The sequence below is a fragment of the Archocentrus centrarchus genome, unplaced genomic scaffold (genome assembly GCF_007364275.1).
Source record: "Archocentrus centrarchus isolate MPI-CPG fArcCen1 unplaced genomic scaffold, fArcCen1 scaffold_64_ctg1, whole genome shotgun sequence".
In the NCBI taxonomy this organism is placed as follows: Eukaryota; Metazoa; Chordata; class Actinopteri; order Cichliformes; family Cichlidae; genus Archocentrus; species Archocentrus centrarchus.
The window spans coordinates 263,424-280,510 of NW_022060281.1; the positions used below are offsets into that span (position 1 = coordinate 263,424).

Below are 17,087 nucleotides of genomic sequence, written 5' to 3' on the forward strand. Positions count from 1 at the left end.
TATATCAACCCTTTTATTTTTTTTTATTTTTTTATTTGTTTTTTTCTATCGCCTTTCTTCCTTTTCTCCCCCCACCTCTTGTTCTTGCCCTTCCTTGTTGCCTGTCAGACTTGGCATGAATAACTAAATAAAAAGATAAATAAATAAAAATAAAATTGCAAACATTAACAAGAAGAGCCTATAGGAAACATATAGAGCTGTTCTTGTCAAAGCAAATATGTTTGGTACATCAGTGCATTCGGATCATCATTCGATTGTGAAAGATGCCAGACATGACAGGCTAAAAAAAAAAAAAAAAAAAAAAAAAAAGAGAAGGGAGGCTTTTAAAAGTGGGGACAAAGACTGCTACAAAGAGGCCAAGTACAGGTTTAGCAAGGAAGTGGCCACTGCTAGATCACATCACTCTGAGAATATACAGCAGCAGATCTCAGAGAACGACGCGGCCTCTGTATGGAAACGTTTTAGGCAGATTACCAACTACAAGCCTAAAACCCCCCACTCCACAGACGACCTACAAACTGCAAATAGACTGAACGAGTTCTATTGTCGTTTTGATGGTCAGTTCAGCAGCCTTCACACCTCCACCAGTCCCAACTACAATACAGCCAACACAAATATTCACCCCCCAACCTCCCCCACTCCCCACACCTCAGAGAAGCCCACATCATCAAGGACTCCCACCCCAGAGTCCCCCTCATCCCCCACCCCCACAGTCTTTTGTATTCAGGAGGACCAGGTGCTAAAGCAGTTCAGGAGTGTCAAAGCTCGCAAAGCTCCAGGTCCAGATGGTGTCTCACCTGCCACACTGAGACACTGTGCTAACGAGCTTGCCCCATTGTTCACGAACATCTTCAACTCCTCACTGGAGGCTTGCCACGTGCCTGTCTGCTTTAAAACCGCTACCATTGTTCCTGTCCCCAAGAAGCCAAGGATCACTGGACTAAATGACTACAGACCTGTGGCACTGACTTCTGTGGTCATGAAGTCATTTGAGCATCTGGTGCTGTCCCACCTCAAGTCCCTCACAGCCCCCCTTCTGGACCCCCTGCAGTTTGCCTACAGAGCCAACAGGTCTGTGGACGACGCCATCAACCTGACTCTGCACTTCATCCTACAGCATCTGGACTCCCAGGGAACCTACGCCAGGATCCTGTTTGGGACTTCAGCTCTGCCTTCAACACCATCATCCCTGATCTCCTCCAAGACAAGCTGTCCCAGATGAACGTGCCAGATCCCATCTGCAGGTGGATCATTGACTTCCTGATGAACAGGAAGCAGCACGTGAGGCTGGGGAAGAATGTCTCGGACTCCCGGACCATCAGCACTGGCACTCCTCAGGGCTGTGTCCTCTCTCCTCTGCTCTTCTCCCTGTATACCAACTGCTGCACCTCTGACCACCAGTCTGTCAAGCTTATTAAGTTTGCAGATGACATGACTCTCATCGGACTCATCTCAGACGGGGACGAGTCGGCCTACAGGATGGAGGTCAAACGTCTGGCGTCCTGTGCAGCCACAATAACCTGGTACTGAACGCCCAGAAGACAGTGGAGATTATAGTGGACTTTAGGAAGCACACAGCCCCTCTACCCTCCATCATCCTTACTGACACCCCCATCACCACAGTGGACTCCTTTCGCTTCCTGGGAACTACCATCACCCAGGACCTCAAGTGGGAGCCCACCATCACCTCTGTCATCAAAAAGGCCCAGCAGAGGATGTACTTCCTGCGGCAGTTGAAGAAATTCAACTTGCCAGCAAGGACCATGGTGCAGTTCTATACTGCCATCATTGAGTCCATCCTCACCTCCTCCATCACTGTGTGGTACGCTGGAGCCACCACTAGGGACAAACAGAGACTACAGCGCGTTGTGCACTCTGCTGAGAAGGTGATTGGCTGTAACCTCCCATCTCTCCAGGACCTGTACACCTCCAGGACACTGGGGCGTGCAGGTCGGATCACAGCCGCCCACTCTCACCCTGGGCACAGACTTTTTGACCCTCTCCCCTCAGGCAGGAGGCTACGGTCCATACGGACCAGAACCTCCCGCCATAAGAACAGTTTCTTCCCCTCTGCTGTTGGACTCATGAACAATTACCCTAAGACTGTTACCACCACCCCCACAAACGCTGATGACCCTATGTTTATGCACCTGTCTGACTGCACTGATGTACATATTAGTGGAATATAGTCTACATTCTTTTATCTTTTTAATTAGTCTCTGCACTGTATATTTTGTAAGCTCTAACATCTCTGTATATTTGCAATTTGTATACTTGTATATTGTCTTATAGTTTTTTACTTTTTGTTTTTTGTTTTTTTTTTTTTTCTGTAAGCACGAAGTACCGCAGCAATTTCCTAATGCTGTGAACCTGTTCACCCATATGGCAATAAAAACCTTCTGATTCTGATTCTGATTCTGATTTATACAGATGACGAGGTCAAACAGGTGCCATTAATACAGGTAACAAGTGGAGGACAGACGAGCTTCATAAAGAAGAAGTTACAGGTCTGTGAGAGCCAGAAATCTTGATTGTTGTGTACCTATTGTACCTATGGCTACATTCACACTGCAGCCTGAAGTGACCCAAATCCAATTTTTTTGCCTTCATGCGACCTGTAGCCGATCTTTTCATGCCAGTCTGAACAACACAGATCTGATTTATTCAAATGTGACCTCTGTATGTACGGCCAGGTTGCATTTATCCGACCTGCACGTCAATGATACTTGACAATCGTCACTATTCTGCGTCCCGTTACGTGGACGTAGGAAGGAAAACGTGTGACTTCTGCAAACACTGAGCACGCTCGCTACATGTGACGTTATCACGTCCTCTACTGCGCATGCAGGACACTTTCAGGTTTGTATCCTGTTCACACACAGATCACATCCAATGTGAAATGTGAGTGACCACGCAAATAAAAATTGGGTTTCACAAAAAATTGGAATTGGGTCACTTCAGGCTGCAGTGTGAACGTAGCCTATGATGGGAATTACAGACCTCTCTCATCTTTCTGTGTAGGAGAACTTGCACAATCAGTGGCTGACTAAATACTTTCGCCCCACTGTATAAACAGTTACTGTTGGTGAATCAGTGTCTTTGTCTATTAAAATACTCACACAAAATTCACACAAACATACAATTCATATGTCTGACAGCTCATCTGCTATTTGTATGAGGACTAAAAAGTCTGATGGCTGTGAGTACAAATGTGTGGGTACATCTAGTACTGATGTTTTTTCCATAAAGATGTTATAAAGCAGATGATCAGAGTTGTTCAGCTTCTAATGTCTTTATTGAGCATTTTTCCCTTTTTTCCAAACTTCTCGCTGGTTGTAATGAAGAACAAGGAACACACATTGATGGTTTGAGAATTTTTTATTCATGTTAAGTTTTATTTATTTTTGGTGTTATTGTTAAGCGACAGTTATGAAAGATGAAGAAATGGAGGACTGGCCGTCCTCCCTGTGTAGAAAAGAAAACCTTAGAAGTGTTCACAGTTTATTGTTTGTCGTGTAATCTTTGATTCTGTGTAGTATAAATATTTGGAGTATCTTAATGTTAGCAGTACTCACCTTCTCCTTGGTGTGTCCTCAGCAGGATGTGGAGCTCAATCACCTGCTTATGAGTCCATGGAGCAAACCAAAGTGCCAGGAGAGAGCAGTTTAGGCTAAAGTGTTTCTAATAGAGATATAAAAATAAATAAGTTTAAAAAATCACGTTATTGGATTATTTATAGGATTTTTTATTTATATGTAATTTTTCCTTCTTGTGTTATGTTTTGTTGGGTGTTGGTGAATATGATTATTTAGTTTTAACTTGGTTTCTACACCCAGGCTTGGATTAATCTGGATACTCACCTGTGGCAGGTAGAGTATAAAAGGAAGCTGGTTCCTGTTAGAGGGGTTGTTGTTGATAACAGTGAAATAATCTTACTCGTATAATAACGTCCTCAAATTTGTGGATGATTTTGATTCCAGCCTTGTGCTTTTTGTTTAAACCCAAGAGAACGCCAGTCAAACTGACACTGATATTTCAGTTCTGAACAATTATTTACCTGAATTATATTTTATAAGATTTTTTTAAATTTGATCTTAAAGAAAAAATTTTATTCACATTTATTATTTTATTAAATGAAAAATGTCCCTGAGCTCAGTCTGTGACTCTGAGATGGAGGTGAAATGTGTGAACCTGGGCTGTGGTTTGCTGCTCTCTTCCTGTCACAAACACTGTTTGACATCTGTTCATCTTTTTGTTCAGGCTGCACGGATCATTTCTCACTGTGGGAACAATCTTCACACAGGAGCAGTAGTAGGTGGCTGAATGATCGAGTTTAACTTGATTTATTTTCAACTCACAGGCACTTTCTTTTTCTCAGCAGAGAAATCATCTTCCTGAGGATGACCATAACCTTTGGAAAATGTACAACTGCCACTGCTCTTGGGTGTGTACCCAATCACTCTGAATGTTTGTGTTTCTTTCTTCTGGTACCAGAGTATATAGCTGCTAGCTACACTGTTCAGTCCCTCCACAGCTGAAGGAGACTTTGTCTCCAACTCTCCTGGTCAATGTTAAATCATCCTGAATCAGCTGTTCTGCTGCCATGGTAAGCAGTGCTGCAGAGACACAGACAGATAGATGAAGGTCAGTGTGACAGTGTTTGTTCCAGGTTGAGTTTGTTGGCTCCTGATTGGCTGCAAACACTCACCTGAACACAGACAGCACAGAGCAGCAGCTGGGAGGAAAAGCATTGTGTGCAGTGGTGTTTCCTCTGGTGAACCTGGGGAGAAGTGGCGCTCTGATGCAGCCGAGGCCAAACGAGGACGAGCTGCCAGATCAGACGAGGGCCACGTGCTTTCTAACGGCTCCTCAAAGCTCCCGTCGGCCCCTGCTGTGGGCGGCCCACAGATAAGACTGCTGCTGCTGATTGACAGCTCAGCTGAAGCTGCTGTGTGCTTTCATGGTCTTCATTTGAATCTGACAGCAGATCCAAAAATCTGGGTCACATGATGCAGAAAGACTAAAAACATTGATGTTCCCACAAACACATTCAGCTTGGAGCTGAATTTAGTAACACAGACTGTTACTGCTGAATCATCAGCTCATCCAGCAGACAATAGATTTCATTGTTCACACATTTGTTGCTCTTGTGTTATTGTTTCATACTTTATGTGTAGTGTGGCAGCTTGAAATGCTTTAAGTGGAACAGCTTTTATTAAAAAATACATTTGATTTCACATTATTGTTTGAGCTGATTTAATACTTCTATCTTTCTAATATTAGTTCTTAAAAATGGATCTCAGCTGAAAAGCCTCCAACATTTAGAGCTCACAGCACCGACTAAAAATAATCAAACTGTCAAATAAAAATAAATATAGTGTTCCACAATTTTAGCTTTAATTTTTTAGATAAAAATATTCATGAATTGATTTAAAATTTGTCCTGTACCTTTGTTATATGTTTAATAATATATCAAACTAAACATTTTAATATACAGCACCAACTACAGGTAATAAAAATATAAAATGCAGATTTTTTTCTTTTCCATTTATATTCTATTTATTTTAACCATTTACTTTAATTAATATTTTCAGTGACATTTAACATTAAATAAAATATAAAATAATTAAATTAAAAATATAAATATAAAACAAATAATATTAATAGCTTAATATAAATTAATATTTATATTAAGCTAAAAATATTATTTTGTATTTTATATTTACATTTTTTCTTGTATAATTATGAAATTTATTTAATAACTTTTAGGTTTTTACATTTTTTTATTGGCTCTACTGTGTTCAACAATCATAACCTACATTTACTGTTTATTTTAGTGTGAATATATAAAGTGTATAATTCTATTTAGAGGAGAGAGAAATTCATGCCTTCATCACAGTCGTCTGGACTATTGTAACTCTTTATGTGGGATGTGAACAGCGTTTTTCCGATCGCCTACAACTAGTTCAAAATGCAGCAGCGCGGCTGTTGACAGGCACTAAACGGTGTTTCCACATTTCACCCATTTTAGCCTCTACACTGGCTTCCTATTTCTTTTCAAATCCAGTTTAAATACTATTTCTGGTTTTTAAGAGTATAAATGGATTAGTTCCTGTTTATTTAACTGAATTGTTGAGGACTACATCCTGATTAGAGATACTGAGGTCCTCCGATCAAAAGCTATTGATCAGATATAAATCTAATTGAAGAGTAGAGGAGTTAAAGCCTTTGCTGTGGTTGCCCCTAAACTCTGGAATGACCTTCCTCTCCACATGAGAGAAGTTCATTCAACTACTTTTAAAAAACTTCTTAAAACTTATTTATTTTCATGTGCATTTCTGACTGGTTGATAGATCTTAGATAGAATAGAATAGAATGCCTTTATTGTCATTATACAGGATGGACAATGAGATTGGAGGGCCACTCCTGTTAGTGCCATGTAACAGAAAATCAAACTCTAAAATAAAAATATTAGAAAAATATTATAATCTAGTATGATCAATATAATCAAGAGATATACAGAAATAAACAATGTGTAAAATATACAAAAAATAGTATAAAAAATGTATAAAAATATATATTATATTATCTTCTTGGCATTACTATTACGGTCCTTCATTGTTTATTGCATTGATTGTGGTTTTATTGTGTTTTTATTTTTGTTTTATGTTCTTATGTTTTATATTATTTTATTTGTTGTTTATTTGTTTTGTGCCCTGTGAACTTTGGTCAACGGCTGTTATTTAAATGTGCTATAAAAATAACTGATTGATTGATTGATTGATTTAATGCTTGTAGATATTTAAAAATTCTGATTAATTTTGGTTCCTAGTATTAATGATCATGAACAGTTTTTGTATCAAGTTTGTCCTGATGTGTGATTATTATTTCATATTATAACAATAGTGTTCACCAACCTCACTGAAAACAATTCAGTTCATTTTTTGACTCCATCAAAGTTCATTTGTCAGCTCTGAGTTGAGGATTTGAGCTGTTTCTCTCACAGGTGAAGAACACAGATCCTTCCTGGAATCCTTCTTTAAGCAGAGTTCATGCTTGTAACTGTCATTGTGTTATTAAAGTGCAAAGCCACAGCTAACGGTGTGGAGGCTGCAGAGCAGAAACCCACACAGCCCGTCTGCTGCAGCACAGGAAGTTTGATCTTCTAATAACCGCTGACAACAGATTCATATCTGCAGCTCAAACCATTTTTCCACAACAGATTTTGTAATGCAGCTTTAAAATGTCATTTATATTTCAGTCTGAATTCAATGTGATCAAGTTTGACTGTCAAACAGTAATTAATGAGCCGTGTGGCACACCCACAGTTATGATAAGTATTTATTAATTTTTGTAATTGTAATTTACTACAAGCAGAAAATTCAATCAATGACTTGTTTGTTTGTTAAGAAGGGTGGACTCAAGATACCTTTGAAAATGAGGAAGACTATACATGAAGTACAAAATAATTACACAAGAGCATAAAAATCTAATATAATCTATGTGTGACTGAAGTTACTGTTTAGTACAAGTACATTTAATGTGAAAACACTCGACACTACAGACTCAGTAACACAAACATGTGGATATGAGCTGAGAGTAAGACAAAGATCTCAGATGTGTGAATGGTGATCAAAGTGATGAATGAGATGAATGGATGAGATTTGATGGTGAGAAAAGGCGAGCAGAAAACAGTCAGTCAGCATGTGTGCAGTTGGTGGACGCTCCCTTGTTTCTGAGGATCATCAGCAGAGAGAGTCCACAGCAGTACACCAGACTCTTCACTATCAGCACTGTGGACAGCAGGCAGAGCAGCTTCACCCTGCACTGAGACTGGAAGGACCCTGAAGGACACACACACACACACACACACACACACACACACACACACACACACACACACACACACACACACACACACACACACACACACACAGTGGGGTTATTCCTGTGAGATGAAGGAGAAAAAGTCCAAATAGAAACAGTCACAGCTTCTTCTTCAAGTGGATAAATGCATTGATTTGTGTTTGTGTCCACTTGGGGGCAGAAGAACTCCACAAGCAGCTAACAAACTGATCTCTGACATATTATGGTCTGTGTGCTGTTTGGTGCTGAGCAGCTAGTGTACAGCGGCTTTCTCAGAGCTTGTTTGATGAAGATATGAATGAGTGGAAGAACTTTGAGACTGAGTCCCTAAAGTTGTTCCAGCTCCCTCATTGGACATTGGAGCTGTCCATGCAGAGAGGCAGCAGGTGATCTTACAGTCAGCTGGCTGCAGAGCTGGCAGGTCTGCTGGCTCTCTCTCTGGAGGACAGGAGGCTGCTGGAGCTGGAAGCTCTGAAACACAAAAGGAGTCAAATGTTTGGAGCTGCAGTGACAAATGTCAGTCCTCTGCTCCTCTGCTCTCTTTGACAGCATCTCCACATGAAGCTGAATCCCTGAAGCTGAACACAGTCAGCGAGCCTTCATTACCTTCTTGTGTTTGGGCCTCCACTGTGCCCCCCTCATGCTTCACATAGCAGCTATATTTCCATGTGCTGTTCTGAGGGATCAGTAAGATGGAGGCGCTGCTGTCCCGACTCTCTGAGCTCCAGCTGCTCTCCCTCAGCAGGGGGCAGCTCCTCCAGCCCGCCGTTCTTCTTCTGTCTTTTCCAGGAGAACTGACCAGAGGAGGAAACATGGCTGAGGCCACACACAGCAGGGAGCTGCTCCCCCATCACTTTCCTTAATTGTAATTTTTGTCTTAGACTTTAATTGATTTTATGTTTAAATCTGTTGAATTTTAGTTCAGTTTCAGTGTCAATCAGGATCTTTCTCATTTATGTTTTTAAATATTCTCAAGAGAAAAATATTTGAGTCAAATCTCCAACTGTGGATGATATTTAAACTGCGTCAGGAGTTCATCTTCCTCTCAGGATGAACTGGAATAACTTTGTTTTCTGGTCCTTTGCAGTATTGATGGTTTTATTTGTTCAGCATTTTCTCACCAAACTCTGATTTTCTGTTTGGTTTTTGGAAGAAGCTCAATATTGACCTCAATGCTTCAATCTGTTTCTTCACTAAGTTTTTTATTCTACTTTTCTTTTCAGTTCAAGGAACTTTTATGAGTTCTTCCTGATGATCTGCCTTCTGTGCTCTTCCACAAAGTTCTTGTTGTTACAGGATGTTTCATCTTCACTCAGAGGCTTTTTTTCCTTTATCATCATTATTTTTGTGTTTCATTTTTAGCTCTCCTTAAACCTGATGACCCAAACAGCATACTCTTTGTACTGAACCTAAGAAACAGAGTCAGATATAACAGAGGTCTGCTCTACGAAGCAGGATTTGGGCTTAATCCTGAGTCCGCTCCATAACAAAGGCGGTTCTTATTATTGATACCTGGGATTTTTGATGACTTTCCTTCCTGGTTTCAAATAAGCCAAACTTTATTAATACATCAGGCCTTTTCCAGTCTTACTGACATGAATGCTTAAAGCACAGACACATGCATGCAGATCTTTTAATACTACATACAATGTTTTTTCCTGTTACAGACACACCACTGATCTGGCTGCAGCAGCTACGTCTGACTTTATGATAGCTTAGACATGCACAGGTGGTGAGGAGGGCTCCTCTTCAGCAGTGCGTGTCTCCACGGGGGTCGCTGGGAGGCCCGCGGCCGATGTTGTTGACAGCCATGATGTGAAACTCATACTCAGAGTGTGGAGTAAGTCCATCAATCCTGTACTGATTGGTAGTCACACCTTCCACATCCTGGAAAGTCCCTGTCAGAGGATTTGGCTCTGTATTGGATCGTGTAGGAGGAGACAGGTTCTGGGTCTCCAGAGTCCCACGTGAGAGTGACACTGGTGGCTGTGGTCTCAGTCACCATGAGTGAGGTGGGGGCTTTGGTAAGGCTGGGGAGGGCAGAAGCAAAGTGTTAGCTCTGATTATTAGGAATGATCTGTGGCCATCATTGACCATCCAAGAAAACTGCTCTGCTGTGTTGACTGCAGACAAACAGAGGGTCTGCATCAATGGCTTCATTCAAAGAAGCTGGTCCAGACTGTTGTGATTCATCATCACTGACATTTAGTGTAACCATCAGTAGGCTTGTAAGTGAAATCAATAAACTGATAGATGACACAGTCACAATGATGCAAACACAGAGGTGGTTACAGTCACACACACACAGACCAAAAACAAACCAACATGCTGAAAGAAGAACATACAAGCCTTCATGAAGGTCCTAAAAACAGACTGAAACCAGAACATGTTCATCTTTTCCTCCTCAGCATCAGTAACATATGCTCTGATGCACTGAGGACAAAAACACTCAGAGACATTTAAATGTGGCTGATTCTGCTTAAAACAGCAGAATCCACACTGCTGTGGAGCCTCACAGAGAAACAGAAGCACTGCTGTGAAAACAGCTCTCACCTTTGACAGTCACCTGAGCCGTAGCTTCAATCATGCCCACAGAAGACACGGCCACACACGTGTAGTTAGCTGATTCTCGAATGTTGGTGAGCTCCAGCTGATTGTGCCCCAAGGGCCTATCTTCTTCTGGAGTCAGGTCCACCAGGCCCCGGGTCCACTTGATATAAGGCATCGGTGAGCCCACTGCCACACATGTTAGGGTGACACTGCCGCCTGCTATCACCTCCTGGTTGGAGGGTAAAGTGGAGAATCTGGGCGGGACTCTTCGGACTAAGGAAATGAAAAGAATAAGGACGTAACAGGAGTCAACAGAAGGGCTCAAATCATACCATACCGGGGGTGTACGGGGCATTTAAGGGGAGAGTTTAAAGGCTGCATGATTTCATGAGATAACAGAATGATATTAATGATTAACTTGTTGGTGATATTTCTTAAGGTCTCCATGTTCCTTTTGGTCAAAGAGTCAAACCCAATTAAATCCAGAGTTTCCAAAAAATCACTGTTATGAGCAGGTTCTGGTGCAGGCTGTTTATTAAACATATTAGTTACACACAACACAAAGACAGTAACATAGTTTTTTTTTTTTTTTTGCCCACAGCGGCTTTTGTCGACAGTGGAGAGAGACAGGAAATGGGGGAAAGATACAGGGGAAGACACGCGGGCAAACAGGCCGGGACGCAAACCCGCGCCGCCCACACCGCAACACGGCATGTGTATGAGGTCGCCGGCTTCACCACTAAGCCACCCAGGAGCCCGACAGTAACATAGTTAAGACTGAGATACACACAGAGCGACAGAGAGAGAAGAAGAAAAGAGAGAAACAGAGAAAGATGCAGAAACAGGAAAAAGGAAAAAGAGAGGACCGGAAAGATAAAAGCAAACAAAAGTAAGTGTGAGACAAAGAGTGGCAAACATTTCTATATTAAACATGATAACTGCCCACTTGCCTTTGACCCCTCCTAATTTACACAAAGTCTCAGCCCAGGAAACCTGAACCCCAACCAATCACCTGTTGAGGCTCTGCCAACTCTTGTCCCACGCGGGCTAAAGAAATCAGGGTATCTCATTGGTTTACGACAGTGCAGGTGTCATAATGAAAGATCTTCTTTCTCTTAAAACCTCTGGTAAGATAACGCTTCTAGTGCCCACTTAGCCAGATTTTATCTCCCCCCTAATTCATGTTACAAAAACACAGGGAAGGCCTAAGGAACTCCATTTTTGGAGCGTATCTGTCATAAGACTTTACAGAAATACAACCATGGGGTTACAAGAGTCATGTGAAGGAGAGATGTTCCTGCCTCCCACCAAGGCCTTGAGTACATGTGAGCATCAGCTATAACAGACCTTTCCTTCACCCCAGTAATATTAAAGCCTACAGCGTTCATTAATTGAGTGTGTGTGTGACTAATATACTTTTATTACGTGATATAAAAATAGTGACAGTAGATATCAGTATAAAGGTGAATTCTCCAACACGCTCCACAAATGACTGAGACATTTGACTTTACCGCGTACGTAGAGATTGGCAGGAGCAGAGTATCGGGTCCCAACGCTGTTCACAGCGACACATTCATATTTCCCCTGATCCAAATCCTCACTGTTCTCCATCTGCAGAGCTCCTGTGTGGAGGATCAGTCCATTTAGTGGCTGTGATAGTTCAGTGACCTCCCTGTTCATGCTCAGAAACAGCTTCACAAAGAAAATACTTAAAGCAATAAAAAGCATTTAGCAGGTCTGGCAGGTTTATAAAAACCTTTTGCTTTAAAGAGGAAAAATGACTCTGGGTCAGTCACAAATCAAACCCATCATAGTCACATTAAAATAAATAATAATTCAAAGAGACTGTGTGATAAAGGCCGAGTTATGCTGCAGAATAAACACATTAAAATGAAAAAAAATCCTAAATGCAATGGAGCTGCATTTGAATGAAAAGTAATTAATTCAATTCATCTCAATTACCACAGGATTGCTGGTCTTTGAGATGGTGATGAATAATTTTTTCTCTAATGTCTAAAATTTTATTTGTAAAGAAATCCATGAAGTCACTACTAGTTAAAGTGAAAGGAATACTCGGCTCTACAGAGCTCTGACTCTTTGTCAGCCTGGCTACAGTGCTGAAAAGAAACCTGGGGTTGTTCTTATTTCTTCAATTAATGATGAATAGTACGATGTCCTAGCTTTACGGAGGGCTTTTTTATAGAGCAACAAACTCGTTTTCCAGGCTAAATGAGCATCTTCTAATTTAGTGAGACGCCATTCCCTCTCCAGCTTTCGGGTTATCTGCTTTAAGCTGTGCGTTTGTGAATTATACCACGGAGTCAGGCACTTCTGATTTGAAGCTTTCCTTTTCAGAGGAGCCACAGTATCCAAAGTTATACGCAGTGAGGATGTAAAACTATTGACGAGATAATCGACCTCACTGGGAGCAGAGTTTAGGTAGCTGCTCTGCACTGTGTTGGCACTGAAGAGCATAACAATGAAGGAATTAGATCCTTAAACTTAGTTACAGCACTTTCACAAAGACTTCTACTGTAATAAAACTTATTCCCCACTGCTGTGTAATCCATTAAAGTAAATGTAAATGTTACTAAGAAATGATCAGACAGGAGGGGGCTTTCAGGGAATACTGTTAAGTCTTCAGTTTCTATGCCATATGTCAGGACAAGATCCAGAGTATGATTAAAGTGGTGGGTGGGCTCCTTTACATTTTGAGAGAAGCCAATTGAACCTAACAATAGATTAAATGCAGTGTTGAGGCTGTCATTCTCAGCATCTACATGGATGTTAAAATCACCCACTATAATTATTTTATCTGAACTGAGCACTAAATCAGATAAAAAGTCTGAGAAATTAGACAGAAACTCTGAGTAAGGACCAGGTGGACGATAGATAATAACAAATAAAACAGGTTTTTGATTTTCCCAATTAGGATGGACAAGACTAAGAGTCAGGCTTTCAAAGAATGAAAACTTTGTCTGGGGCTTTGATTAATTAATAAGCTGGAATTGAAGATTGCTGCTACTCCTCCTCCTCGACCTGTGCTTCGAGCATTCTGACAGTTACTGTGACTCGGGGGTGTTGATTCATTTAAAATAACATATTCATCCTGCTGTAACCAGGTTTCTGTAAGGCAGAATAAATCAATACGTTGATCAATTATTAAATCATTTACTAATAGGGACTTGGAAGAGAGAGACCTAATGTTTAACAATCCACATTTAATTGTCTTATTCTTTGGTGCAGTTGAGGAAGCTGTGGCTCCCCATAAAAGGGACCCACAGCCTCCCGTTTATGAGAAGCTGTAGCTCAGAAGGAAGAGCAGGTCATCTACTAATTGGAAGGTTGGTGGTTCAATTCCTGGCTGCTCGAGCCTGCATGCCAAAGTGTCTTTGGGCAAGATACTGAACCTGATGTGTTCATTGGAGTGTGAAGGTTAGAAAGAGCTTAGATGTAAAACAAAAAAAAAAAAATGCAAACATGGATAAAGTGCTTTGAGTGCTCGACCAGAGAAGAAAAGTGTCATAAAACGAATCCATTCACCATTTATGATAAACATGCACAAATGAAATCACACAAAAACAAAGAATCAGAATATCCTCGTGTGCAAAATGACTTTTGTTGGTTGTATGAAATATTATCAATATGCCATAAAACCTTCAACATATTAAATCAGATCAAATTAAAGTGGACCTGAGCGAAGCTGTTTGATGCGCCCGTTGCTGCTGCTGATATTCACAGGAAGCATGTCCTTGAACCACGAGATCTCTGGCTGCGGGTCTCCACTGGCAGTACACAGCATTGTGGCTGTTCTGTTCTTTTCAACCACTTTAAGCTGGGGGCCCACATCAATGGAAGGAAAACCAAGAGGGATGTTGTTCTCTGAAAAATTGCAAAAGGCAGATTTACTACAGCCACAGACCCTGAGAGCTCCACAGATGGACAGACCAATCACTCAATAAGAGAGCAAATACATTAGAGGGGCTACAGCCCACAGAGTAATCAGACTACTGCAAGAGCAGAAGATACTACTGAGTAATACTATAGAAATAATGCTATAGATCTGCTACTGATTTGGATTAGGTTGGGAATAAGACTGCTGGTTAAACTTTATTAATAAAAAGGAATCTAATCAGATGTCTCATAAAAATCCTCCTGTAGTAAAAACATGATTGGTCTGATTTTCAGCTTGTTCTTAAACTGCTCGCGTTACATTTACTGACATGCTGCCTCTTTTTTGTCTGCTCTGTGACCTGCTTCCTGGCTGAGCAGAAAGTTCCAACATGTTTTAAATCAACTGTGATTGTTAGAAATCTAACCCGAGCTGCCCGAACAACCTGTAGCATTAACACCAGCTATCATGAAAATATTTGAATGCTTGGTATGTAGACACCTCTCCACTATCAGCCTAGAACATATCAGTCTGCATGCAGGGCAAATAGCCCGGCACTCTATTCTGCAACATCTGGAGCACATCTGTCAGACTCAAGGCCCACAGGCCTGCAAAATAATTACTTTCAGCCCTCAAGATAATTTCATTTGGATGCGATTAATGGCCCGCCGGCAAATAGCACTCCCACCACTTATACTGCAGTGCAACAGCTGCCGCGCAGGTCAAGATCTGCACACTAACCAGTTTTCCTGTATTGCCAATGATCATTGATCAGTGATCAGCAGATAAAAACATCGTTCAGCACTTTTTACAATAACATTTAACCTGCCCGACCCCCAAATACAGCCAAATGAAAAGTGGCCTTTGAAAACAGGTGGGAGGCAGAGGACCTGTTTGCTGCCATTGGAGGCTTTAAAGAAAGTGCATCAGTGTGGTGTGGCCAACAGGAGCTTGGTGCAGTTTTATTGAGGAGCTGTGGAGACTTCTGCTGTAAGCGTCTGTGTCTGCAGAGGAGGAGAGGCAGCTGAACATGGTGGTCCACGCTGCATCCAAAATTAAGGAGTGTGAAGTCCCAGTCACTGAAGTTTATGAGGACAGGTTGGACAGGAAGTGCCTGCTGAGCTTAAAGGCCCCTCCCACCCAGCTAACGGCCTTTTGAACTTTCTCCCCTCACAGAAAATCCTGAGCAGCATCAACACAAAAGTGACCAGATCCTGAAACGGTGCTAAGTAACTCTGACTCAGGCTGCCCGACTCCTCAACACCTCACAGATATTTTAAGCAAAACAACTTGAACTGTTCTATAAGCAATACTTATATATGATTTCACTTTGATGCTGCTATTCCCTTTACAGGAGTTTTAGTTTTACTGTTTTAGTATTTATTCTGTTTCATGGTCTCGACTTTTATTTATTAATTTTTTTCAGGCGTTTATTTATTCTATTGCATCACACAGAGTGTTTGTCAGTCGATAAAGTCGACATGGCAATAAAATATTGAACTGTGTGTGCGTGTGTGTGTGTGTGTGTGTGTGTGTGTGTGTGTGTGTGTGTGTGTGTGTGTGTGTGTGTGTGTGTGTGTGTGTGTGTGTGTGTTGCTGTATTTGATACAGTTTTGGACTTTGCTGCCTTTTTATTTTTGTACCTGATCAGCGAGTGCAGGCATTGTATTTATTCTTGAACCTTATAGTTTAGTACTATAGGGTTTAGTATTAAGTATTAAGAGTAATAGAAATAAATACAGAGCTCACTGTGTATTATCATCAACCGTGTGAGTTCTCATTATCATGTTTTAAATGAAGATGAGCTCCTCTGTGACACTGCCAGCAGCAGGAACAGAGTTGAAAACAGGACGGCAGTGAAAGTCTGATGGAGAGACGACTCAAAGAGGACCCATCTCACCCTGAAGCACTCTGAGTCTGGCACTGGTGCTGACCTCTCCAACACTGTTACTGGCCGTGCACTCGTAAAAGGCTTCATCTCTGGATTCACGCAGTGGCTGGATCCGCAGTACGGAGCCCGACCCATCTTCAAATTCAGTCACCTCAGAGAGGCAAAGCAAAGGAGGAGGGAAGTTATTTTAGGCCTCTTTTTCTTTAATAAAAACATGTTTGCTTCATTACAAGATTTGATCCAGTCCATCTCACAGCTTACACACAACTGATGTCAGAGTAACTAAATTCATATTTCTGAACAAATATGAGGTTATTAAAGCAGTCTGAGCCCCACCTCAGTAAGCATTTGTCACATGTTGTGATTGGACATGCTCTGAGATGTGAAAGTCATGCATGAGTGTCCACCTCAAATCGCTGGGAGCTGATCTTCTTGCCTTTCTTCATCCAGCTGATCCTGGGCGTTGGCTCTCCGGTGGCCTGGCACACAAATGAAGCAGTTCCACCCGAGACGCCCGTCTGATCCTTGGGAGAGTTGATGAAACGTGGCAAGCCTGATGAAGATGATGTGAAGGAGGTAGAACAAGAGAAATAAGTTACTGCCAGGCGCAGAGGTTCAGAGTGACGGGAGAAGTTATGAAGTTATCATCACTGTGCATGTGACAGCAGAGTGTGTGATTGACCAGGACACCAGGAATCCCCGTCATCCTGCAGCAACGCTCAAACCAGGACACAGCATCAGGTTTGGCTGTGTCCCTGTGGCTCTGCTGCAGAGCTCTCTGTCATGTTGAAGGCTTTTTCTTTATGTGCTCACACTGAACATGAGCCACAGGCTGACCCCAGACCAGCCAGAATTTTCTATAAGATATATTGTAGCCCCTACTCATGC

The 17,087-nt window shown here is 41.6% G+C and overlaps 1 protein-coding gene and 1 pseudogene across 3 annotated transcripts in view; both read right to left on the reverse strand.

Moving 5' to 3' along the window:
- LOC115777690 (immunoglobulin lambda-1 light chain-like) overlaps positions 1 to 4,916 on the reverse strand; it is a 33,314-nt pseudogene extending 28,398 nt beyond the window's left edge.
- Positions 4,917 to 7,548: 2,632 nt separating this feature from the next.
- LOC115777685 (receptor-type tyrosine-protein phosphatase F-like) overlaps positions 7,549 to 17,087 on the reverse strand; it is a 12,489-nt gene continuing 2,950 nt past the window's right edge. For 2 of the 3 annotated variants that reach the window (XM_030725632.1, XM_030725630.1), the window contains exons 3-9: positions 16,607 to 16,752; positions 16,209 to 16,350; positions 14,110 to 14,298; positions 11,928 to 12,038; positions 10,420 to 10,689; positions 8,263 to 8,337; positions 7,549 to 7,844 (exon numbers count right to left, since the gene is read on the reverse strand). In XM_030725632.1, the coding sequence (XP_030581492.1) occupies positions 7,696 to 7,844; positions 8,263 to 8,337; positions 10,420 to 10,689; positions 11,928 to 12,038; positions 14,110 to 14,298; positions 16,209 to 16,350; positions 16,607 to 16,752 (1,082 nt within the window). In that variant the 3' untranslated portion in view covers positions 7,549 to 7,695. Of the gene's footprint in view, positions 7,845 to 8,262; positions 8,338 to 9,764; positions 9,897 to 10,419; positions 10,690 to 11,927; positions 12,039 to 14,109; positions 14,299 to 16,208; positions 16,351 to 16,606; positions 16,753 to 17,087 lie in introns of those variants that run through there. The other variant, XM_030725633.1, reaches the window with a different exon arrangement.